This window comes from Chrysochloris asiatica, unplaced genomic scaffold (assembly GCF_000296735.1).
Source record: "Chrysochloris asiatica unplaced genomic scaffold, ChrAsi1.0 scaffold00219, whole genome shotgun sequence".
NCBI lineage: Eukaryota > Metazoa > Chordata > Mammalia > Afrosoricida > Chrysochloridae > Chrysochloris > Chrysochloris asiatica.
The window spans coordinates 1920303-1946724 of record NW_006408737.1 but is presented as its reverse complement, the minus strand read 5'-3'; the positions used below and the strand labels follow the sequence as shown (position 1 = coordinate 1946724).

Below are 26422 nucleotides of genomic sequence, written 5' to 3'. Positions count from 1 at the left end.
GGTGTTATCATGTCTGTTTTGTACTCAGGAAACTAAGGCTTTGAGAGTTTAAGTGTTATGCCTCAGTCAAATGCCTGAGCTAAGTAGCTGAGCTGAAGCTAGAACCTGGTTCTCTTCCTAGTCTTAGGCTCTTTCCAAAGATGTACTTAGCTTTCCATTTCCTGATGTTGTTGAGCTTTCAGTACTTGTTTATCTAGGTCTTCATCCACTCCTTTCCCATTGTTAAATTACTTTTGTAAATTACATATAAACTAAGTGAACCAGTGTAATAAATTTTCTTTCTTTTTATTGTGAAATTGGGTGAAAGTTTACAGAACAGATCAGTTTTCCATTTAACAATTCATACACATTTTATTTCATCTTATTGGCTGCAATTCCCCACAGTGAAACCCAATAAGATAATTTTGTTGAACTTTTTTTTTTTTTCAGTAAAATATGAAACATTGCCTTTTCTGCTTTGATTAATCAGTAGAGCAGATTAAAAATAATCATAGCCAGTTGAAAAGGAGCATAAAATTATTTAGGGAGATTAAAATGTTTTAAAAAGACCCAGTAATGAAAATCTTTAGTAAGGAGAAATGTAAGGAAAATAATATCGGGAAGAAAATCAAAGAAATGAAGAGAAAGCAAAGGTCTGATCTTGTTGCTTTGCACTGTCATTTTCTCATTGACTTCTTAGGCTCCCTACTTTCCCCACCAGACCTGAGATTTTTTAACAGCTTCTCCAGAGCTATATCTTCCTCTGATCTTATCTCCACTTGTATTGACTTCCTGGATACCCTTCAAGTGCAGGGCCTTCATTTTTCTTGTTCATTCTTTCCATGCAATGGAAATGACTACCCAAACTAAAGCAAACCCATTGTCATCAAGTTGATTCCAACTCATCTACAGGACAGAGCAGAACTTCCCATAGGGTTTCCAAGGCTTTACATCTTTATGGAAGCAGACTGCCATATCTTTCTTCTGTGGAGTGGCTGGTGGGTTCACACCACCAACCATTTGGCTAGCAGCTGAATGCTTAACCATGCACTACCAGAGCTTCTCAGTAAATAACCACTAGGGAGGTTGGGAATCAGATGGGTTGCATTTCATTAGGATAAAAGGAGAAGCTTGTTTATTTTCATCTGTTGTTTCATTTTTATAGCTGGAAGTGAGAGAAGACCCCAGCAATAAGGATCTCAAAGTACAGTGTGATGAGGACGAATTTAGGATTTACCAGCTAAACATTCAGATCCGGGAAGTCTTTGCAAATCGTTTCACTCAGATGTTTGCAGATTATGAAGTATTTGTCATTCAACCCAGCCAGGATAAGGAATCCTGGTTTACCAATAGGGAGCAAATGCAAAACTTTGATAAAGTGAGTGTAATCCTGCTGGGAAGGTGTTAAGAACATGCCAAGACATTCCTAAAGATGTAACTGAAAATGAGTTTTTCTTTTATAATATTACATGCTGGAAACAAATTCATGGTCCTTCTATGTTGATAAATTCTAAGGGTTGTTGTTTTAGACAGGTGTGCTGTTCATTACTATCTGATGACTTACCTCTTTCCAAAGAGCTCTCTCTTAAGATAAAGATGTATGTGCAGATTCAGCATTAGGATTCTGGGATGCTTAGCTAGTTGGGTTAATTGGGTTAAGTTACCTGGGTAAGTTTGAGCTAGTGTGCCAGTTACAGATAGCTGAAATTGTATGAATATTTTTTAAAAAGAAAAAAAAAAGATGAAAGAATTTTGTTGTTTTTTTATAAAGATTTAGGAAACTTCAGAGGAGAATTAACCCTTGGGCATATTTTGTCCTTGCTGGTCAAGGCTGACATAACTTTCCTCTTTCTAGCCTGTTGATAACTATCTGTCTTCTTGGTCCCGCTAGGCATCTTTTCTGTCAGATCAGCCTGAGCCCTACCTTCCCTTCCTCTCAAGATTCCTGGAGACCCAGATGTTTGCTTCTTTCATTGACAATAAAATCATGTGTCATGATGATGATGACAAAGACCCTGTGCTCCGGGTATTTGATTCCCGAGTAGACAAGATCAGGCTGTTGAATGTTCGGACACCTACTCTTCGCACATCCATGTACCAGAAGTGTACTACTGTGGATGATGCAGGTAAGGTCTCCTTCTAGCTAACTGTAATTCTTTAAAATATCTCTGTTCCTAAACATGCCAGCTTCTTTCTTTGTTTCTGTCTTTTAATAAGTTGTTCCCATTGATTGAAATGCTCTTGTATGACTGACAAAATTTTCATTTTTCAAGACTATCAGTTAGGAATGGGTTCTGCTGTAAGTAATAGTGAAACTAATCAGCAGTGGGTTAAAAAATATGGTTTATTTTTCTCAAATTAGTAAGAAGTGCAGAATGTGGTTACTGGTTTGGCTCAGCTGTTCACAGTGTAGTCAGGAAATGAGATTCTATCTTTTGACTCAACTATCCCTAGCATGCTGGCTTTGATCTTCATGCTTGTTGCCTCATTGTTGCAAGAGGCTTTATGTTCACATTCAAGGTAAAAAAATGCTAGCTCCATCTTTTCCCTTTGTATCAGGAAAGCAAAGTGTTCACAGTAGCTATGGCATGTGGCCACCCTTAAATGCAAGAGTGACTGTGAAAGTAAGTGTTAGACTTGCTGTAATGCTACCCTGAGTAATAATTGGGGGAGTACCTAGATGGTACAGATGCTTAACATGCTTAGTTGCTAACTGAAGGGTTGGAGGCTAAAGTCCACTCAGGTGCCTCAGAAGAAATACCTGGCAATCTACTTTAGAAAAATCAGCCACTGAAGACTATATGGAGCACACTTCTACTTTGACACACACAGGGTCAACATGAATTAGAATCATCTTGATGGCAACTTGTATTAATAATAAAGAAGGGTTGAATGAGTTATGAATAAGCAGTTAACACTGTTTGCCCTAAAAACTTAGCTGGTATGTCTTCTCATTTGTGAAGCCCCTAGACTCAGTCTGTTGATTCCTTGTCTTTGTTCCTGTGACATGTAATGTGAAGCTCTTGGCTTCACTCTTTGACCTCTGTTCTTTTGAGCTGTCATTATTCGGGAATAATTTAAAGACAAGAACTATATTCACTCATTTTCTTATAGTGTGATTATAGTATATAAGATGTTTGAAGTTGTTTGCTCTGTGCATGATTAAACATGACCTTTTTGATCACAGAAGTCCATTTACGTTAGTTTAGCTAGACTATAATCTCAGCTTGAAATGTCAGACCAAGCAGCTGATTCATTTCCTTGTGAGATGTTCAGTGTCCTTATAGCCCTTTTTGTATATTTTGTTTATTCATTTACCAAATATTGTATTTACCTACTGTATACCCAAAGGAGCTCTGGTAGCATAGTGGTTACAAATTGGGCTGCGAACTGCAAGGTCATCAGTTCAAAACTACCAGCTGCTCCGCAGAAGAAAGATGAGGCTTTCTGCTCCTGTAAAGATTTACAGCCTCAGAAACCCTGTTCAGGGTCGCTATGGGTCGGAACTGACTCGACGGCACTTAACAACAACAACTGTATACCCAAGGAGCTCTGGTAGCATAGTGGTTACAAATCGGGCTGCTAACCTCAAGGTCGGAAGTTCGAAACTAGCAGCCGTTCTATAGGAGAAAGATGAGGCTTTCTGCTCCCATAAAGATTTACAGCAAAAAAAAAAACAAAACAAAACGAAAAAAAAGATATACAGCCTCGGAAACCCTGTGCAGGGTCGCTATGAGTCAGAACCGACTCTACGGTACTTAACAACAACAACTGTATACCCAGGAGTCTTGGTGTGGCGCTATGGGACCATAAGGTCGTTTGAACCAGTAGGTTGGTGGTTCAAGCTTAACAGTCGCTCCTCGGACACCCTACACAGGGTCGCTATGAGTTGGAACCAACTCGAAGATACTTAACAACTGTATGCCAAACAAATGGCAAGTGCTCAACAAATATTTACCAAATAAGTGAATTTGTCAGGCATTTATGTAGGTTTAAGCAAGTTGACTCAATGACAACTAGCAACAAGAAGGATACAACTGATAACAGATTGGACAAAGTCTTACTTTCATGAACCATACCTTGTTTAAGCTCTGACTTTACCTTTCAGCAACTGTTCCAGGCCTTTCAATGAGATGACAATCTTGGCTCAGACTTGAGCACAACATGTTGTCTATATAAGTGGAGCACTTTAACACTGTCATGCTTACCTTTTGGAATGCACTGGGCTTCAGATTTCTGAACTCAGCCTAAGGCTTTGGACCTGGGCAGTTTTAAACCATTAGTTTACATTAGGATTTCCCAACCTTTTCCATATTGTATTACACTCAAGAATGACACTATCTGTTCATAACACGCTGGAGTAATGGGAGATATAATTACAGCATCAGGAATTGTTTAAATGCCTGAGACATATGCATTAGCACAAAACCAGGTCCTATGAAGTGGAAGTCAGGCATACCTCCATTATCCAACTTTTTCACAATTTCTGACATTGCTTTTCCCCTGTGGCACTCTACTTCTCTGCTGGGTTTGATAATTCATTGCAGTGGCGGCCACTCAGAACTCACAGACCACACTCACACTTCCATGGTGGGTTTTTAGAGAAGGAACAAGCTACAACTCAAGAGCAGGATCAACTTGGAAGTGATGGGAACAACTCAAGATCAGCACCAGGAAGTACATTGGCAAGTCTTGGAAAGTTGCCCAGAAGTGAAGAGCACACCCCTCCCATCTCCAGTGCAGAACAGCTTCCAAGCAAGGCAACTTGCTTAGCTGCTCTTGGCTATGGACACAATCAGGACGCTCAGCCATGTATACTCCCTCTTGACTCTGCAGGCCTTTCTGCCTTTAGCCTCTCCCACTGCTACCTGGTCAGTGTAGCAGACCACTCAGTTCTCCTTATTACTCTTCTAGCAGTAGTTTTCTGCTATCACTGCCAGCGATCTGTCACCACACCCTCTTTGGGCTCTGTTGGTAGGCCCCTTCCTGGCACGAAACCATTTTCAGTGTTACAGTCCTTGACCCATATTACAGCTCTTTTAGGAGGTTTCCTCCTCCCCTCTCTTTAAAAAACTCTGAGCTTACCTGCTTATATAAGTAAGCTGTCAATTTCAAGGCATAGCCCTTCCAGCAGGACTACAAACTGACTAATCTCTTTGGTGGGACTGCAAGTCACTCAATCGTATTGGGTGAAAAAATTTTCTGTAAAGTTTTTATTGTGAATTGAGTGAAGGTTTACAGAGCAGATCATCAGTTTTACATTCAACAAATCATACACTTTGCTTCATTACAATGATTGCAATCCTCTCCATGTGCCATTAGTTAACAGTATTTACTTTTATTTCCTTTAACTCTTGCATTCCTCCTTGTGTCTCTTACTGCCTTCATATTTCCTCTGCCAACCACCCTCTTGCTTTATATTGCCTGCCCTGTCACCCATGTTAACATGTGTCTACTCTCTTGCCTGTGAATAATTTCCCTCTCCCTTCCCCCAACAATCCTCACTCCCCCGGTAACCATCATAGAATGTTTCATTTAGCAAGAAAATCTTTTCTTAACTTTTTACAGCAGTGGTCTTATATAATATTTGTATTGGCTAATTTCAGTCAGTGTAATATCCTCCAGGTTCATCCATGTTGTGACATATTTTGCAGGTTCTTCAACTTTGTGAAGTGTATTCCATTGTGTTTACGTACCAAAGTGTACCAAAGTGTGTTTACGCGTTCTTCTCATTGTTGGTGGCCCATTAGACTGTCTCTGTTGTTTTGTTAGAGTCCTGGTGTGGCACTGTGAGCTAATATGTCAGACTGCAAAGTCATTTAAACTGCACGGTTGGTGGTTCAAGCTCACCAGCTGCTCTGCTGTGGGTCGGAATTTACTCAACGGCACTTAACAACAACAACGTCTTTTTGTTATTATGAGTACTGCTGCAATTAACAAGGGTGTACATATACCTAGTTGTGTCATGTTGTTGTTGTTAAGTGCCGTCGAGTCGGTTTCGACCCATAGCGACTCTAAACAGGGTTTCCGAGGCTGTAAATCTTTATGGCAGCAGATCACCTCATCTTTCTCCCACGGAGCAGCAGGTAGTTTCAAACTGCTGACCTTGAGGTTCGCAACCTGATTCGTAACTGCTATGCTACCAGAGCTCCTTTTTAATGTATTACATGTCTCTTTAATTTTTTAAATATATGGGGAATACAGTTATAATAACTGCCAATATCCTTGTTTGCTGACACATTTGTGTCAGTTCTGGGTTGGTTTCAGTTGATTTTTTGCATTATGGGTCGTATTATCCTAGCTCTTGACATGCCTAGTAATCTTTGATTAGATGCCAGATATTAAGAATTTTACCTCTTTGAATCCTGGAAATATATATTTATTAAAATTTTTATTGTGAATTGAGTGAAAATTTACAGGGCAGATTATCAGTTTTACATTCAATAAATCAGATTTTGTTTCATTGCAATGATTATAAAGTCCTGGATATTTTTGTATTCCTATAAATATTTGATGTTTGTTTTGGATTCCAAGTTAAGTTACTTGGAAACAGTTTTTTGAGTTTTTTTTCTTTCTTTTGGGTTTTCCTTTTGAGATTTGTTTGGTGTGATCAGAGTCACCTTTTTTTTTTTTTTAACTTTTTATTGTGAAGTAGCTTAAGGTTTAAAGAATAGATCAGTTTTCCATTCAACAATTCATACACATTTTGTTTTGTATCATTAATTGCAACCCAACAACTCACCTCACTTTTACCTTGTATTTCCTGTATCCATTTTTCCTTCTTTCCTAACCTTTCTGAACTTTGTCCTTGGGCAAATGCTGCCCTTTTGATCGCAAATGGTTGATGATTCTAAGATGTGTGTTCCTCTCTAGTGTTTCTCTGGAAATTGAGTCAGAGGAATGAATTCAGTTCCCCTGTGAAAGGTGATGAAGGACCATAGTCCCGGGGGGTTACACCAGTCTCAGAGTGACCTTTAGCGTATGACTAATTATTTTCCACTACTGAGGCAAAACCATTCTGAGTACTCTACGTAATGCCCCATGAATATTAAGTTTTCCATTTCTGGGAAACAGGTGCTATTCCCAGCCTTATATGAACACTGTTCATTATTCTTTTAATCTTTTCAGATAGTTCTTTCTCTAGCCTCAGGTAGCTTTCTTTACCTGTTGTTGTTGTTAGGAGCTGTCAAGTTAGTTGTGACTTATGCCTGTAATGATCAGTTACTGTACTTGAATACTCATGGGGGACCCTGTGCAGATCTCCTGGGTTCTCTCTGTAACTTTCCTCTCCAGTATTCTAACCTGTTAATTCTAGCCTCTTTGGTCTTTTTAATCTCTTACCTTTGTCTCCGTAACTCAGGTAGTCTGTAGGACTCTACTTGGGTTTCCCTTGCCTGCACTGTAGCATGAAAACTCTCTCAAGGCAGTTAACTGGGGCACTTGTAGGGTGTATCTCATTTGTTTTCTGTCTCTCAGGAATCATTTTCCGTTTTTGCTTGATATCCAGTATTTTGAAACTATTGCTTCATACGGCTTGTGTTTTTTTCATTGTTTTAAGAAGAAGGGTAAATCAGCCTTTTTTATTCCTTCTTGACTGGAAACAGAAGAGCAACCAGTTTTTAAAAAGAAATATATGACTTGTTTTTCTTTTCTCATACAGAGAAAGCAATTGAGCTGCGTCTGGCAAAAATTGACCATACTGCAGTTCACCCCCATTTACTTGACATGAAGATCGGACAAGGGAAGTATGAGCCAGGTTTCTTCCCTAAGCTGCAATCGGATGTGCTTTCCAGTGGGCCAGTCAGCAACAAGTGAGTCAACCCCAGCATTTCTTGATCCATTTCCCTAGCCACAGTGGTAAAGTCATCCAGTGCCTGTGCCCAAGCTGGTGTCCTCGAAAGACCCTTATAAATTTTATAATTTTATAAAGTAAATATGGAAAGAACCAAACTATTCTAGTAGTTCAGTTGTTCAAACAAGAAAGCTGATGACACAGTATCTGTCAGTTCCTGTCTCTGCTGTGCAAATTGGGATAGTTCCACATGTCCAAACCAAAACCAAACCTATTGCCACTTAGTTGATTTTGACTCATAGTGACCCTGTAGAACAGAGTAGAGCTATCTCAGAGTGTTGCCAAAGCTGTAAATCTTCATGGAAGCAGACAGCCACATCTTCCTCCTGCAGGGTGATTGGTGAGTTGGAACCACCAGCACCAGTCTTTTGCTTAGCAGTCAGATGAATTAACCACTGCACCACTAGGGAGTCTTTTCACATGCTCAGAACCTGCAAAAAGCCAGGCATGTGGGCTAAAGTCATCTCACAACTGATGTATTTAACCTACAGCACCTTGCTAGACTTTTCCCTTCAATCAGTGATGGGTGAAATAATTGGAGAATGAGCTGAAAATAGGTAACTTGACAGGGTTGCTCCACTTTAAGTGTTTTTAGATATGAGTGTCAAAACCCAGACAGATTGAGAGAGTGTATTTTTGGATTTGCACATGAAAATTCTGTAGATGTTTCACGAGAGTTATGTCTATGTTCCCTGGGTAGTAAGTCTTGATCTTTAAGCTACTTTTCCTCATGATCACTGAATTATGTCTAGTGACTTCTCAGTGCCCTTGTGTAACATTGACTCCCAGACATTGAAACTAATTTCTGTCATTTGGCCTTGCTTTCTTAGTTTGTTGTTGTTGTTAAGGGCCATCGAGTCCATAGTGACCCTGAATAGGGTTTCCTAAGAGCGGCTGGTGAACTTGAACTGCTGACTTTGTAATTCAAACCGACTTTGCATTCCAGCACATTAGCCCACAGCGCCACACCAGGACTCATGCTTTCTTAGTAGGAAGCTCTTAATTGCTTGATTTGCTTCTATCAGGTGGACAAAAAGGAATGCTCCTGCTCAGTGGAGGCGAAAGGATCGCCAGAAGCAGCACACAGAACACCTGCGTTTAGATAATGACCAGAGAGAGGTAAGACAACTGAATTATGACAAGGAATGACCCTATCATCAAGCTTCACTGCCTTTCTCTTTCCCATTTCGTTGGTCTCTGATCTGATTCAAGTGTCAAAGCAATGACTTCTGTCTTATCAATAAGGGTAGGTCCTGAAACCAGGGCTTGGTGTAAGACAAGTCCTGGACTTAGGATATTTTACGATGGACAGCTAGCCCTTATGCATTTAGGCCCTCTCCTGAGCCAGGCCCTCTTTGCAACTCTGTGAATGACAAGTTAGTACTTAAAAGAGAGTCTTCCACTGTCCATCCTTTCCTCACTCGCTCTTGCATGATACTCACTGAGAGAACGTGCACATGAGAGAGAGAGACAGAGACTATATATATATAACCTCAAAAGACATGAGTCTGAAACAGGAGAATGCTGAAAGCACTATGGACTGCCAGAAGAACAAACTAATCTGTTGAAGAAGTACAGCCGAATGCTTCTTAGAAGCCAGGATGGCAAGACTTAGTCTTTCATACTTCAGAAACATGCTCAGGAGGGAGCAGTCATCATCCTTGTAAAAGAGGAAGACCCTTAATGAGCTGGATTGGCATAGTGGCAGCAACAGCGAGCTCCAGTGTAGTAACAATTGTGAGGATGATGCAGGACTGGGCAGAACAAAGTGTTTTGTTCTGTTGTGTATTATAGGGTCTCTGTGATTGGAAACTAAGTTGACAGCACCTAAAAACAACAGTTTTTAAAGTAACAGATTAAAAGATTTGGTTATGCTTATGAATTTTTAACTACTAACTAGTTTATAGTATGCAGTTTTGCTTTTGAGTTATGGTGTTGGAGGAGAATACTGAAAGTGCCGTGGGCTGCCAAAAGAACCAATAGATCCGTTTTGGAAGAAGTGCAGCCAGAGTGCTCCTTAGAGGCCAAGATGGCCAAAAGCTAGGTGGTTTCTCTGTAAAGGAGCCTTTTGTCAGAATGTACCAGGAAAAAGAGATACTGGAGATAACTAGCTAGTTAGGAGGCAGGAATCAATAGTCCAGGTGATAGTAATTGAAGCCTAACCCTGGGAGTTGGTAATAAGGGCAGATTGAGAGACCAGAGGTAGAACAGATAGAATTGTGCTATTGGGATAGATATGGGGGAAGGGAGAAATCTTGAGTAACAATGTTAGTTGTGAACCTGGGATATTGAATAGCCAGCATATTTTATAAAACCAGAAAATGCCATTGTTGTTTTAAGGTGACTTTTATTTTCCAGGTCTTGATTTAGCAAGATTGCCATCTATGGTGGAAATGGTAGATATTTTTGATATGGGCTGAGGGTTTTAAATTCCTCCCAGCTTGGTGGGAAAAAAATGATTTCAGATTTTAATGGATTTGCACACTGAACTACACATGCTGTAAGCCGTATGTTTTCTGCCTCTTGTGTCATTATGGCAAAGTAATTATGGTATTTAATGGGGTGCTTGACATTAGAGAAAACAAGTCATTATATTACCTCAGTTTCCCCTTTGATACAGGAGTTGTGTATTAAACTATTTGCTTCCCAACTGTCATCTTTCTCCCACGGAGCGGCTGGTAGTTTCGAACCGCTGATCTTAAGGTTCGCAGCCCGATTCGTAACCACTACGCTACCAGAGCTTGGCTGAGCCCTGGAAAGAGACTAAGAAAATATGGGGTAACAGTGCCCTCTACAGGTACTTAGTAGTACTGTTTGCCTGTGGTTTGTATGCATGGACAGATTCTTTGATTTTTCCCTTTGCTCTAGAAGTACATCCAGGAAGCCAGAAATATGGGCAGCACCATCCGCCAGCCCAAACTGTCCAACCTTTCCCCTTCAGTGATCGCCCAAACCAACTGGAAGTTTGTGGAGGGCCTGTTGAAGGAATGTCGCAACAAGGTGAGCTATAGACATCTCTGAATGTGTGCTGTTTTCCCTTGGCAGCCCTGGTAAAACCAGGGCCTGGCTCTGACTACACTTTCTTTGTTTTCAAAGTACTGTTATTATAATGGAATAGTACTAAATTTAAGATTTGTTTACTTGGAATTGGGTGTATCTGTTTTGAATAAAATACACCACTAATTGACTAGTACAAATTGCTTGATATAGACAATATATATCCTTTAAGAAAACTCAAAGATGCAGCTTTTAGTTTGAGATATTTTTATATTACTTACTTGAAGTCATTGTAGTTGAACCATCTTCAGTACACATGTGAAAGTGTTTTGCCTTTTAAAGTTTACAACATTGATTCCTTGTGTCTAAAACAGGAATTTACATAGTAGGATAGGTACCAGACCAAATTGTGTTTTTCAGTTTAAGTTTAGGCTGTTTTTCTCCATTTCACAAAAACTCATTCATTTTTAATGTCTTAATATGAATTAAAATTTTTTCTAGTAAAAATATAGTCCTTCAACTAAATAAAAGATATATAACTTTATAGGAAGGATCACTCAACTAACTTGATTTCAACTACATCTTACTTATTTTTCAATGGGAAAATTTTTTTCCTGCTAAAATATTCTTCCTATTGTGAAAGAAACTATTAGTATTAAGAGGTAAATTGATGTATCAATACTGATGTTCTGAATTTGGATGTTTAAAAAAAGTTTGTGTCAGGTCGTTGAGTCATTGATGTCTGTGATTTTCCACATAGTCCCCTCAAGAACATTGTTTTTTTTCCCCAAGCTTGCTGACACTCATTCTCCACTGCCTGGCAGTGATGACTGTAAGATGCATCCCAATTTCCGAGATATTAACATGTAGGAAAATATGCATTTTAGAATTGAAAAAATATACTCTATTAATAAAGCCTAACACATTCAGGTGTTAAAGAGAACAACAAGAAATCATACTTTTTTTTTTTTTTACTTGTGAATTGAGTGATGGTTTACAGAGCAGATCATCAGTTTTACATTCAACAAATCGTATACTTTCTTTCATTACAATGACTGCATTCCCTTCCAGGTACCAACTGTTAACTGTATTAACCTCTGTTCACTTACTATTACATTTCTTCCTGTGTTTCATACTATCTTCATCTTTCCTCTGCTAACTTCCCTCTTGTTGTATATTGTCCGCTCCGCCACCCATTTTAACATGTGTCTACCCTCTAGCCCATGAATAATTTCCCAGAAAACCTTAACTGTTTGTAACATTAGTTTCATACAATTTTTATTCTTTTGTGATTAATTTTACCCAGTATTATGTCCTTCGGCTTAATCCGTGTTGTGAGGTGTTTTGCAGAGTTATCTTTCTTCTTCAGCAATGCGTAATATTCCACTGCATGTATGTACTAAAGTTTATTCTTCTACCTTCATCTTTATGATGTATCTCTTGTAGACTGCACATTGAAGGATCCTGTTTTCTTATCCATTCTACTCTCTTGGTCTCTTAACTGGTGCATTTAATACATTTACATTCAATGTAATGATCGATAAGGTATAGATTGATTGCTATCGTTTTGCTGTTTGTTTTTCTGTGGTGCTGCTGGTTTCCTTGTTCCACATAATTTTCTGCACTGAGTTCATTTTGCATGTGGATTTTCTTTTCATTTTCATTTCTGTTGTGATAATTTTATGTATACTGAATCTTTCTCATTTTCCTTCTTTTTATTTTGATGTACAGGTGTATTAATTTTCTCCAAGGTTATCATGTAATTTGTTAGTTTTTTCCTATTTAAAACAATCTGTTTTATCTTGATATTTACTTGAATTCCTTACCATTTGAAAATTCTGTATCTACACAAGTCCATCTTTTTGTTTTGTAGAAGACTTCATTATGCATTGATATTTCTGGTTCCCTATTTTCAGTGTAAAGACCAAAAACCAGAACAGTTGTGGGATGACATCAAGAACATCATACAGGTAGAAGCAAAAAGTCATTAAGAAGACAAGAAAGAAGGAAAAGGTCAAAATGGATGTCAGAAGAGACATTGAAACTTGCTCTCAAGCGTAGAGATGCTAAAGCAAATGGAAAAAATGAGGAGGTACAAGAGCTGAACAGAAAATGTCAAAGATCAGCTCGAGAAGATAAAGCCAAATATTACAACAAATCGTGCAAAGATCTGGAGTCAGAAAACCAAAAAGGAAGAACACGCTTAGCATTTCTCAAGCTGGGGGAACTGAAAAAAATTCAAGCCTCGACTTTCTTTATTGAAGGATTCTCTGGACAAATTATTGAATGATGCAGAAAGCATAAAAGAAGATAGAAGGAATACACAGAGTCACTGTACCAAAAGGAAATGATTGATGTTTAACCGTTTCAAGAGGTAGCATATGATCAAGAGCCAATGATGCTGAAGAAAGAAGTCCATGGTGCATTGAAGTAACTGGCAAAGAACAAGGCACCTGGAATTGATGGAATAAAAATTGAAATCTTTCAAGAAAGTGAAGCGGCACAGGAGGTGCTCACTCATCTCTGCCAAGAATTTGGAAGGCAACTATCTGACCGACTGATTGAAAGAGATCCGTATTTGTGCCCTTCCAAAGAGAGGTGACCCAACGGAATGCAGAAATTATTGGAAAATATCTTTGATATCCCATGCGAGTAAAGTTTTAGTAAAGGTAATACAGAAATGGCTACAATGATACATTGACAGAGAACTTCCAGAGGTTCAAGCCGGATTCAGAAGAGGCCGTGGAACAAGGGATATCATTGCTGATGTTTGATGGATCTTGGCTGAAAGCAGAGACTATCAGAAAGATGTTTGCCTGTGCTTTATTGAGTATTCAAAGGCTGTCAATTATGTGGATCATGACAAGCTATGGACAACATTACGAAGTATGAGTTTCCGGAACACTTAATTGTGCTCATGAGGAATCTGTACCTGGACCAAGAGGCAGTTGTTCGAACAGAACATGGGAATATTGAATGGTTTAAAATTAAAAAAGGTGGGCGACAGTGTTATATTCTTTCACCATACTTATTCAGCCTATATGCTGAGCAAATCATCTGAGAAGCTGGATTCTGTGAAGAAAAACGTGGCATCAGGATTGGAGGAAGACTCATCAGCAACCTGCGATATGCAGATGATACAACCTTGCTTGTCTAAAGTGAAGAAGGCTTAAAACATTTACTGATGAAGATCAAAGAGCACAGCCTTCGGTATGGATTGCATCTCAATGTAAAGAAAACAAAATTCCTCACCACTGGACCAGTAAACAACATTCTTATCAACGGAGAAAAGATTGAAGTTGCCAAAGGACTTCATTCTTCTTGGATTAACTATTAACACTCATGGAAGCAGCAGTCAAGCAATCAAAGGACATACTGTATTAGGCAAATCTGCTGCACAAGACCTTTTTAAAGTATTGAAGAGCAAAGATGTCAGCTTTAAGACTTAAGGTGCACTGGACCCAAGCCATGGTATTTTCAGTAACCTCATATGCATGTGACTGCTGGATAATGAATAAGGAAGACCAGAGAAGAATTGATGCTTTTGAGTTATGGTATTGGAGGAGAAAATTGAAAGTGCCATGGGCTGCCAGAAGAACCAACAGATCTGTGTTGGAAGAAGGGCAGCCAGAGTGCTCCTTGGAGTCCAGGATTGTCAAACATCGTCTCTCATACTTTTGACATATTGTCAGGAGGGACCAGTTGCTGGAGAAGGATATCATGTTTGGTAGGGTGGAGGGTCAGAGAAAAAGAGGAAGACCCCCAGCGAGATGGATTGGCAAAGTGGCAGCATCAATGGGCTCAAGCGTGGCAACAATAGTGAGGCTGGCCCAGGATCGGGCAGTGTTTCATTCTGCTGTGCATAAGGTTGCTATGAGTCGGTACTGACTCAATGGCACCTAACAACAACAACAATAACATTTTCAGTGTTATAAGGAGCTCTGGTAGCGTAGTGGTTACGAATCGGGCTGCAAACCATAAGGTTAGCAGTTTGAAACTACCAGCTGTTCCATGGGAGAAGGATGAGGCTTTCTGCTCCCGTAAAGATTTACAGCCTTGGAAACCTTGTACAGGGTCGCTATGAGTCAGAACTGATTCCATGGCACATAACCACCAACCATCAGGCTTGTTTTACTTTAAATACTTTTATATCTGGATTGAGCTCTGGGTGGTGTTGGCATGTATGGTAATCTCAGGTTGTTGTCTCCTGTTGCTGGTTCTCAGTCCAAAGAACACCCTTAGCGTTTTTGGTAAAGTTGATTGGTCATTACCAATTCTTTTAATTTCTGTATATCAGGAAGCGCACCAAAGCAGCACAGCCGGCCCCCATCTCACATTGATTATGTCTCCCAACCACATGACTCCAAACTCCTGAAGAGCAGGGTCAGTGTTGGAGGTTGATGAGGGTGGGAGCTGGTCACACCTCTGGTCTCCAGGAGAGCATGGGGAAAAAGAAGGAATCGCACCTTTCCCATTACCTGTGACTCTGCTCTGCCAGGTCTCCTTCTGTTGCCAAAGGTGCTCACAAGATGGTTGCACTGTGTCTAGCCAGCAGTTCACCAGTCTCCCTCTCTTGCCATCCCCACTCAGATTCTTCTAATAAACACTCAATCCACTTCTCTGATCTTTCCTCTGACCTTTAGGGTTCCAGAGGTTTCATCTGTGTCTGTTATATTTGGTCTCTCATTTCTTTATTATAGAGGGTCTATGTAGTGTGTCTGCCTAGTCTGTCATCTTGTTGGAAGTACAAGTCTTATATTTTTGGAATTATAAATTGGTATGACCACTTTGGAAAACAGCATAGCATTATCTAGTAATTCTTATAGGTGTGTTCCCTAGAGAAAATTGTTTATTCAAACAATAGAAGTGGACAACAGCTATTCTCATCAACATGGATGAATTTCACAAAGTTGAGTAAAAGTGCAAAACATGAAAGAAAGCATACTGGTAAAACTAAACTATATTTGTTTGTTGTTGTTAAGTGCCATTGACTCATACTTACCCTGTATAGGGTTTCTGAGTAGCAGCTGATCGGTTTGAACTGCCAATCTTGTGGTTCGCAGTCCAGTGATAATCTTATAGTGCTACACCAGAAATCAATTGTTTAGGGATACAAATGTAGGTGATACCCATATCATTGCTCTTCTATAGTTTTATTGTTTAAGTTGGGATAGTGATCGTTTCTAGGGTGGGAAAGTCATTGTTGAAGGCCACACAGGGGCTCTTCAAAGGTATGTTGCTGCTGTTGTTGTTGTTAAATGCTGTTGAATTGGTTTTGACTTATAACATCCACGTTACAGGGTTTCTGAGAAGCAGCAGCCAGGTTTGAACTACTGACCTTTCCGTTAGCAGTCCAGTGATTATCCTACAACACCATACCAGGATTCCTTCAAAGATATGTTGTTGTTGTTAAATGCCATCGAATTGGTTCCGACTCATAGTGACCCTTTATAGAGTTTCTGAGGAGTGATAGGTGAGTTTGAACCACCGACCTTGCAGTTCAAACCTACCTTGTGGTCCAGTGCTTATTCTACAATGCCACACCAGGACTCTCCAGTCTGAGTGATAGTTAAAATGGTGGTTAAGATCTCGGCCCAAAGGTTGGTGGTTTCATGTAAGAAGGCTGTGGCAGTCTGATTCTGTAAAGATTGCAGAATTGGAAACTTTATGTGGGTAGTTTTACTCTGTCCTATAAGGTTGTTATAAGTTGGATTGACTTTCTGACAATAGGTGTGTGTGAGTGTGTATGTATATGTGATATAAATATGTGGGAGAAAGATGAGGTTTTCTGCTCCTGATAAGATTTTAAAAATGTCTCAGAAACCCTATTCAGCGTTGTTGTAAGTCAGAACCAACCAACGGCACATGATAATAGCAATATAGATTACATTTCCAAATAAAAAAAGTGAAAAACAATCACTTTTAATTTAAGAGTTATTGCTTCTGAAAGGTAGGACTAGGGGTGACATCCACCCCACCCCCACCCCCGCACTTCTTAGGTTTTTATGTCTTATATAAATTTATAACGTAATTAAATCTTAAGAATGTATACTTAAGATTTAGGTAGATCTGGGTTCAAAAGCCAGATTTACTGCTTTGCTGTATGATTGGGGCAAGTTATTTAAGCTCTCTGGCATCATTTTCCTTATCCGTAAAATGGGGATGATAATTTTAGTTATCTCAGAGGTTGTTAGGAGGTGCAAATGAGATCATGTATGTTTAGTACAGTGCCTGGCTCATAGAACTAAGAAAAAAATTTTTTATTGTGCTTTAGGTGAAAGTTTACAGAACAAATTGTTTTTGTTAAGTACCATGGAGTCGGTTCCAGCTCATAGTGACCCTCCATAGGTTTCCAAGGAGTGACGGGTGTTTGAAATGCCCGCCTTGCAGTTCAAACCAACTTTGCAGTCAAGTGCTTATCCTACAGCGCCACACCAGGACTCCACAGAGCAAATTACAGCCTGTTAATAAGTTTCCCATTCAATTGTTTGTATATAAAATATTCCTTCACATCGATTGCATTCCCTGCAATGTGTCAGCACTCTTCCCATTTCTGCCTTGGGTTCCCCATTTCCTTTAAGTCCAGATTTTCTACCCTCCCCTGCCTTCTTATTTTTGGTTTTGGACAACTATTCCTTCACATCGGTTGCATTCCCCACAGTACGTCAGCACTCTCCCCATTTCTGCCTTGGGTTCCCCATTTCCTTAAATCCAGATTTTCTACCCTTCCCTGCCTTCTTGTCTTTGGTTTTAGACAAATATTATCCTTTGATTCATATAACTGGTAGTTCTAAGGAACAGGGTCCTCTCGGGTTTTATTGTTTAGTTTTGGGCCCATTGTTTGGTTGAAAGGTAGACTCTGAAAATGTTTTTAGTTCCAGGTCAGAAGATTGTCTTAAGGCCATAGTCTTGGGGGTTTCTCCAGTCTCTGCCAGACTAGTAAGTCTGACTTTTTTGTGTGAATTTGAGTGTTTGTTTTACCGTTTCCCCCTACTCTGTGCAAGACCCTCTGTGTGATCCCAGTCAGAGCAGTTTGTGGGGATAGCCAGACACCACCGAGTTCTTCGAATCTTGGGATTGTTTAGGTTGTGTTCATGTGGTTCCTTTGGACTAATTGTTCCCTTGAGTCTTTGGTTTTCTTCACATAGTAATTATTTAATAAAAGCTGTGATTATATTATATAGCATGTGGGGTGGTATTTTGTCTTGTTTTTAAATTTTGGTTTTGGTTTTACAGTAAACATTTGAAAATTTTAATATAAATGTAAATTGTTCCTTCTCAATTTGTTTATCCCCTTGGTGGGTACATTAAATTTATTTCTAGGATTAAATGCTTGAAGAGTTAGTCAAGCAATAGGAGTCAAAGGTGAATATGATCAGAAGTGTTTTTTCAACTCTCTCATCTCATAAATGCAAAACATGGGATCTATGTCATACATTTGTTGTTTTTAAGTGTTGTCAAGTCAATGTTATATAGTGATTGCTGTGTTCTTATCTACTATGTAACCAAGTTTTTAAAGAATGCGCTCTGCCATGAACATGACCTTTATGGCGGAGAATAAATATACTGTGCTTCCTGGGCCTTACTCATCTTGCTGCTCCTGGCCTGGCAGATGTGCTGTGCAGGCTGCCACAACTCTTTCCGGGTGTGAGTGATGTGGTTTTCTAATCCTGCTAACTGATTCTTTGTAGACCAAGAGGATGCTTGTGGAGAAGATGGGCCGAGAAGCTGTGGAGCTAGGACATGGAGAGGTGAACATCACAGGAGTAGAAGAAAACACCTTGATTGCCAGCCTGTGTGACCTCCTGGAAAGGATCTGGAGTCATGGGTTACAAGTGAAACAGGTGAGGATTGTCTAGCCTCTCGCTGTTCTTACTGTTGGTGTTAGTTGCTGTTGATTTTGCCCCTGACTTACGGTGGCCCTGTGCACAGCAGAATTGAATGCTTTTCCTGCTCCATCCCCGTGATCAATATCAGATATGATCATTGTCATCCATAGCATTTCCATTGGCTAATTTTTGGAAGTAGATCACTAGGCCTTTCTAATTCGTTTTTGTCTCCACGCTCTGCGGAAACCTGTTTAGTGTGTGTCACAGTAGCAGTCAAGCCTCTATTCGTAGATGAGTGATAACTGTGTACTAGGTGCATCAGCCGAGAATTTATCCTGGGTCTACTTCATAGACAGGGAAAATCCTACCACTGAACCACCAGTGTTCTCATTTTCATTTTCTAGACTTTCCATACTTGATTTGACCAGCTGGGTTGGCTTGGAGAATGCTGTACAGTACTAGTGGAGTGAAACTTGAAATAGCTAAATACTATTCAGATTTGTGCCTGGCAAAATGACAAATTATTACATGTCTCAGTAGTTTAAACTACTGCTGATAACATTACCAAATGCTAGATTTTATTTCATTGACTATAATATATATCAGGCCCTGGTGTGGCACTGTAGGATAAGTATTGGACTTCAGGGTCAGAAGTTCAAACCCACCAGTTATTCTTGGAAACCCTATACAGGGTCACTGTGAATTGGAACCAATAATATATTTCAGGCTTGTGATTAAGTACCAACTTACCTTCCTGCAGGCTTCTTCTACTATACCTTTAATAGCAAATTCTCATCCTAGTGGACAAAAATCTTGTCCCTAGCCTCTACTAAGGGCATAGATGCCTTTAAGTATTTTAGGAAATTTAATAGCTATCAAAGACTGTCTTAGACTGGATAACAGCCCTTTGTGTAAAAGCCCAAGCTGACCTTGAACAACAGAGCAGTGTTGAGGGGTTGACAGATTATTTGCTTTTTTCTTTTTTGTCCTCTGGGCCCTTCCCAGGCTCTCTTTGACTTTGTCTTTCCTATTCCTAGTGGGTCCCCATTTCCTTTGTCCATTCCTTAGCTTTCATCTTTACTTTCTTCCTAAATTTTAAAAGAGAATATATTTGTATATATTGTACCTGGGTATACATTGAGACAAGCAGTAATACAGTCACTTCTTCAAAAAGCCCATATCTATATATTCAAATGATTCCTAACTTAATTCACTGGATGCTTTGGCCTCTGAATCTAAACTATGGTTATTCTTCCCTTGCCTTGGTTCCAGGGAAAATCAGCCTTGTGGTCCCACCTGTTACATTACCAGGAAAACCGACAGAGAAAACTCACATCAGGAAGCCTCAGTACCTCAGGTAAGATGGTCCCTGCACCAATGGAAAGAACTCCCTTCATCTACTTTCCCATCCCCCACCATGATCATCTGCAGCAGATGGTTCCAGGTCAATGAAGCCTTTGCTCTGGGATGTTTTCTGTTGTAAATAGTAAGCCACTAGGTTCACTGAAACATAGAACATGTCAGAGTTACTGGGTTTGTTTTCATTATGTGTTTCTATACTCTTTTGAGCAAAATGATATAAGGTTTATATCAGCAAGAGGCTAATTCTTAAAATGAATTTGGTTTAACTGTAGTACTGGTGTCCCATGTTTGGAACAAACCGTTTTCAATGTTTTTGCTTTATTTCTTTGACAAGGATATTGAGATTATCTGTCTGATCAGTCAAGAGAGCCTTTGTGTCCTTGCTTTATCTTGTTGTTGTTGTTCAGTGCCATCCAGTAGGTTCCAACCCATAGCGACCCTGTATAGGGTTTCTGAGGAGAGACTGGTGAGCTTGAACTGCTGACCTTGCAGTTCAAACTGCTTTGCAGTCTGGCGCATCAACCCACAGCGCCACACCAGAACTCCTTAAACTCAAGGCCTGGTGTGAGGATCTGTTACATCTCTTTTCTGTTTATGTTGTTGTTGTTGTCATTAGGTTGAGTTGGTTCTGACTAATAGAGACCTTATGCACAACAGAACAAAACACTGCTTGGTCCTGTACCATCCTCACAGTTGTTAAACTTGAGCCCGTTGGTTGCTGCCACTGTGCTAATCCATCTCATTGCTGGTCTTCCTCTTTTTTACTGACCTTCACTTTACGTAGCACGATATCCTTCTCCAAGGACTGGTTCCTCCTGATAACATGTCCAAAGTATGAGAAACAAAGTCTGGACACCCTGGCTTCTAAGGAACATTCTGGCAGTACTTCTTCCAACACAGATTTGTATGTTCTTCTAGAAGTCCGTGGTACTTTTAACATTCTTCTCCTACCTGTGGTGCTGTAGGATAAGCACTCAACCAAAAGGGCGGTTTGAACTGCAAGGTCTGTGGTTCAAACTCACAAAGCCTCTGCTTGGAAACCCTACATGGGGGGCTTACTATGAGTCTGAACCAACTCCATGACTGTTTACACCACCACCGTAGCTAAAATGCTTCAATTCTTCTATGGTCCTCATATTCATTGCCCAACTTTCACGTGCATATGAAGCTATTGAAAATACCATGGCTTGGGTCAGGTGCACCTTAGTCTTCAAACTGATACCTTTCCTTTTCAACAATCCAAAGAGGCCTTGTGTAATAGAGTTGCCTAATGTTTATAGTTAATAAAAATGTCAACATTGACAGGGACTACAGAGATTAAACAGTCTAGCCCCCTTATATTACAAGAGAAGGAAACCTGTCCAGAGAGGACTTGAACTTATTTAAGATCACATAATGAGACCTATTGTCTCCTGCTCTGGTATTCTTTATACCACCCTAAAGTGTCCCACTAGAATACTGCCCTCCTTTGTTTACTTCTTGGTAGCATTTGTCCTTCACATTTCACCCTTCTTTGCCAGATAAATACGAACTTAAATGGCAGAAATATGGGCATGAACTCAGTGTTATGTTTCCATTATATTAGTTGAACTAAACTAGCACTGAATGTGGAGAGAAGAGTTGACTGAAAAACAGTAACAAGAACTCCTTAAGGAAGTAGCCTTATGAAAATTTTTTTGCCTACTTCCTAGATGTTGGAGAGAAGAGTCTTCTCAGGAAGGCTAGAGGAGTTATTGCTAGGATATAAACTTAGCTCACAATTCCCAACAGCTAAATGATGAAAATACTTATGTTGTAAATATTGGGCCAGACGTGAGGGTATAGAGCTATTATATCTTCTCCTTGCCTTGAGGTCCTAGAATAATGTAAATGTTCTTTACCCATTTCCATGGCTCTTTTGGAGTCGTTTTGAGGCCAGCACAGGACATAGTAATAATTCCAAGTAGAAACATTGCTTCTGTGAATTGTGATGTGAACACACTGGATTAGGAGTCAGGAGATCTGTTTTCCAGTTCTGACTTCACTATTTGGTGACCTGGGCAAAATAGCCAAGCTATCTGGATTCTAATTTCCTCCTCTGTTAGGACAGGAAATTGTGATACCTTCCTTGACTGTCTTATAGGTTGTTAGGGAATTAAATGAGGAGATATGTGTACAACTATAAAAACTGGTATTTCATTATTACTTAATATTCATGAGATCATTGATCAAAGTGTCAGCTAAATAATTGACAGTTTTTTGTATTAGTTTATGATTTGTGATTAAGAAGAAGAATCAGCTTATTGAATATTCAGGCTTCTTTGGACCTGATGAACTTTTTTGTTCTAGGGATGCTTCTTGATTCAGAACGGAGGAAGTCTGATGCCAGCTCAGTCATGTCCCCCCTGAGAATCTCACTCATTCAAGATATGAGGTCAGTCTGGGCTTACGTGTAATAAGCCTCTAAAACCTGTTTTCAGTTTCTGCTTAGGTGTCCACTTTAAATAACAGTTTCAGTGACCTGGCTGGCTTCATGATGTATTTGTAGAGCTGTACAAGCAGTTACTTTCTTTGAAGAATTATACCACGGTGAAGGAGCATAGGAGAGAGTCTCAAGGCCTTGGGGTTCTGGGGCTAGCCTGGCTTTTGAGGGCTGTGCTGTCTTTTACTCCCTAATTGTGGCAAAGCTACCAGGATGCCGAGAACTTGGAGAATAAGAGAGAGGTGGGCTCTCAGGATGGGATAGGGCTATGTTACCAGGCCTGCTGTGGTGTTAAGGTGAGGCATAGTCACTGAGTTCATCTCCCACCCCACCCTTCATTCCCCTTTTCCTGTTCTCCCTTTAGGCACATCCAGAACATCGGGGAAATCAAGACTGATGTGGGAAAGGCCAGAGCATGGGTGCGACTATCCATGGAAAAAAAGTTACTTTCCAGACACCTGAAGCAGCTTCTCTCAGACCATGAGCTTACCAAGTAAGGCTATTCTCCCGTGTATAAAGCCAGGCTCCAAAATAGTAGGGAGGGGTTGGCAATTCCTGTGTAGAAAAGGGGAGTATTGAGTATGAAGTATTTCCATTTCTCCCTCCTTATCCATAGAATAAAATTCTGCTGTATATGTTCTCCTTATTGTCTCAGTCTGTTTGCCCATAAATACCTTTCTTTCTTTTTAAAAAAAGTTTTATTGTAAATTGAGTGAAGGTTTATAGACAAGATCATCGGTTTTACATTTAGTAAATCATATACTTTGTTTCATCTCAGTGATTGCAATGCTCTCCACTGAATAACAGTTATCCCACTTCCTCCCTGTGCTTCCTGTTTACATTCTACCCACCTTCTCAACCCTTCTCAACTTTGTCCTTAGGTAAGTGTTGCCCTTGATTGACTGTTCTATCATTCATAGTTCAACATACCTTATTAGTGTTGTTGTCCCCCCTATATGCCTATCTACTGCTTGGCTAAAAGTTGGGCCATGAGGTTGAGTTCCATTCCAGACCTGAAGGGTGGTCGAGGGCCACAGTCTCGGATTTCTCCAGTCTCTTTCTGACCAGTAAGCCTGGTATTTTTAAATTTTTGAATAATTTTGAGTTTTGTTCTGCATTTTCTGTCATTCTATCCAGGGTGTTCTAATGTGATCCCCTTCAGAACAGTTGGCAGTGGTAGCTGGGCACCATCTAGTTCTTCTGGTCTCAGAGTTAGGGAGACTGATACTCACATGTTCCATGAATCCATTGGACTAATCAAGTCCAACCATCTTCAATTCTCATCACTCTTCTTACTTTTGCACGTGAAGAGACCCATAGCTGCACCTTAGATGAACTTTTAAGATCCCAGATGCTGCTCACCAAAGTAAGACATAGGACATTGTTTTTGTGGACTATATTATGTCAGTTGATCATGGTGTCCCCTGAGACTATGGTCCTGAACCCCCAGGCAACTCATTGCCTTAAGATGTTTGATAATATCTAAGAAGTTTTCATCATTTTACCCACTGTATGCTCTACCACATTCATATTTGTGTTTGCAGGAAAGGCAAATACCCATGTACGAACACCTTCTTTAAAACTCAAATATTTGTGAGTTTTAAAGAAGGTGTTCATACATGGGTATTTGCCTTTCCACTCTTCTTCCCTTACCCATTCAGCCTGTGTCTTTTTATCTACCTGCAGAAGACGGTTATTCCAATGTTGTATTGTTACTGTCCATTGCCATGGAGGCAATTTTGACTCATAGCGACCCTGTATAGTGTTTCCAAGAATCAGCTGGAGGGTTTGAACTGCCAACCTAATGATTTGTAGTCCAGTGTTGATCCTACAGTGCCATACCAGAAGTTGTACATACAACACTATTTACTTCTATCCCCTTTAGCCCTTGCATACCTCCTTGTGTCTTCACCTGTCTTTATCATTCTTCTGCCAACCTCCCTCTTGTTCTATATTGCCATCCCCATTACCAGAGTTAACGTGTATTTATCCTGTAGCCAGTGAATTACCCCTTTCTCCTCTCCCACCCCTTTTAGTGTGAAAACCTTTTCTTGACTTTTTATAGCAGTGGTGGTGGTGATGTGCTGTGGAGTTGATTTCCACTGATAGCAACCCTGTATAAGATTTCCGTGGCTATAAATCTTTATGGGAACAGAAAGCTTCATCTTTCTCCCGTGGAACCACTGGTAGTTTCAAGCTGCTGACCTTGAGATTAGCAGCCCAACTAGTAACCACTGCACTACAAGAGCTCCTTTTTACAATAGTAGTCTCACATAATCTTTGCCCTTTTGTGATTGACTAATTTCACTCAGCATAATGTCCTCCAGGTTCATTCATGTTATGAGGTGTTTTGCAGATACATCATTATCTTTCAGTGTTGTATAGTATCCCATTGTGTGTGTACCAAAGTTAGTTTATCCATTCTTTCATTGATAGGCATTTACATAAACAGCTTTCTTAAAGAGATAATGAGAAGGACACATCTTCACTGGGTACCTCAGAGTTGGGGCTTCTGCTCTCCTTCCTGCGCTCAGCTGACTTGCATAGTGCTTGGGCATATTGGTGCCTTTTCTCAGTCTCTTTCCTGCTGTGGAGAGAAAAGGATGGAGAATTAAAGGATACCTTCTGAATTATCTCATCTCTTTTATTCTCTCCTGAGCCTCAGGGATTACCCCCGAGCAACCAATTCCCTGCCCTTTGTTTCTGGATATTGCAGCTGTCCCTCTAGAGCTCTTAAGGGGCTTTCAGGTAACCCTCTTAGACCTCCTCCTTCCAAGGCTCTCATTCATACAGTGCTTAAATTTGATTCTCTAAAAGGCTGTAAGAAATGTTGTCAATACCCCTATACTGCCTCCATTCCTCTTGGTTATGAGGTCATCGATGAGTTATATCAAGTGCTTACCCACAAAAGCTCAAGAAGTCCAATCTTTACTTATTTTAGCAAGAGTGAGATTTTCTTACTCGATTTTGCAAAATTGGGTACCCAACCCAGTAGACATGGGCAGACATGCTGCATGGTCAGCTTGCCAAGAGTTTTATTCCCCTGTTTTGAGAGGCCCTCCCCCAGTTAGTATATGGTTCACAGTCTAGCTCAGATGGTGCCCATGGCCTTAATGACTGTCTTCCTTAAAGTTCCTAGTCCTAGAACATATTCCTTTCTCCCCTCCCTGAATTTATCCTGCTCACATACCCCTGGGTGTAAATCAACAACCTGTGTCTGGTCTAGCAATCTTGTGTGCCCTTTATTCCTAAAGATGGTCCATGTTGAGAATTTCTCCCAGGGCGAAAGTACTTAGGAATGAAATTTGAAGATTGGGAGGACAATTAAGAGAATAAGTGAACATGTGAACCTGGAGTTTGGAAGGGAAACACTTGCAAACCAGATCCTAGGAGATAGTTGTGTGTCCTAAAAGCATCTGTAGCTATAGCTGTGGGTACCAGGAGAGGACCAGAGCATTCTTGTGGGCCAGTTTGAGTATCATCTGTCAGGAGAGGCTGCAAGTCAGCAATAAGGCAGAGTAGAGAGGCAGACAAGGGGGGCCAAGTGCAGGACTTTATGAAGCCCAGGACAGTGACTAGTTCTAGGGTGTATGAGCTTAAGGACTTGGGCAAATGCAGACTGTGGAGAGGAAGCCAGCCTTGATTTCTTTAAACGGTAGCCCTGTTGGAGTGGAGGTGATAAATTCTGAGTCTGTAGTACTTCTCACCTGGCATCAGACTTCTGTGCTACTGTGCTCTAGCCAGTGCTGTTCAGTCAGTGCCAGCTCATAGTGACCGTGGAAAGCCTATAGCAGCAGACTACCACATCTTTCTGCCATGGAGTATCTGGTTGCTTAAAACTGTTGATCTTTCCAGAATATACAGGAAACTGCAACACCTCTACAAGAAAAAGACAAATAACCCAATTAAAAAGTGGGCACAGGATATGAACAGACACTTCAC

At 40.2% G+C, this 26422-nt stretch overlaps 1 protein-coding gene across 1 annotated transcript in view; it reads left to right on the top strand.

Moving 5' to 3' along the window:
* DENND5A (DENN/MADD domain containing 5A) overlaps positions 1–26422 on the top strand; it is a 111969-nt gene that overhangs the window by 73123 nt on the left and 12424 nt on the right. Inside the window, exons 7-15 of the mRNA XM_006872993.1 lie at positions 1145–1357; positions 1871–2105; positions 7640–7790; positions 8857–8950; positions 10700–10831; positions 18520–18672; positions 19930–20014; positions 22348–22432; positions 22845–22973. Coding sequence (XP_006873055.1) covers positions 1145–1357; positions 1871–2105; positions 7640–7790; positions 8857–8950; positions 10700–10831; positions 18520–18672; positions 19930–20014; positions 22348–22432; positions 22845–22973 — 1277 coding nt within the window. The remainder of the gene's footprint in view (positions 1–1144; positions 1358–1870; positions 2106–7639; positions 7791–8856; positions 8951–10699; positions 10832–18519; positions 18673–19929; positions 20015–22347; positions 22433–22844; positions 22974–26422) is intronic.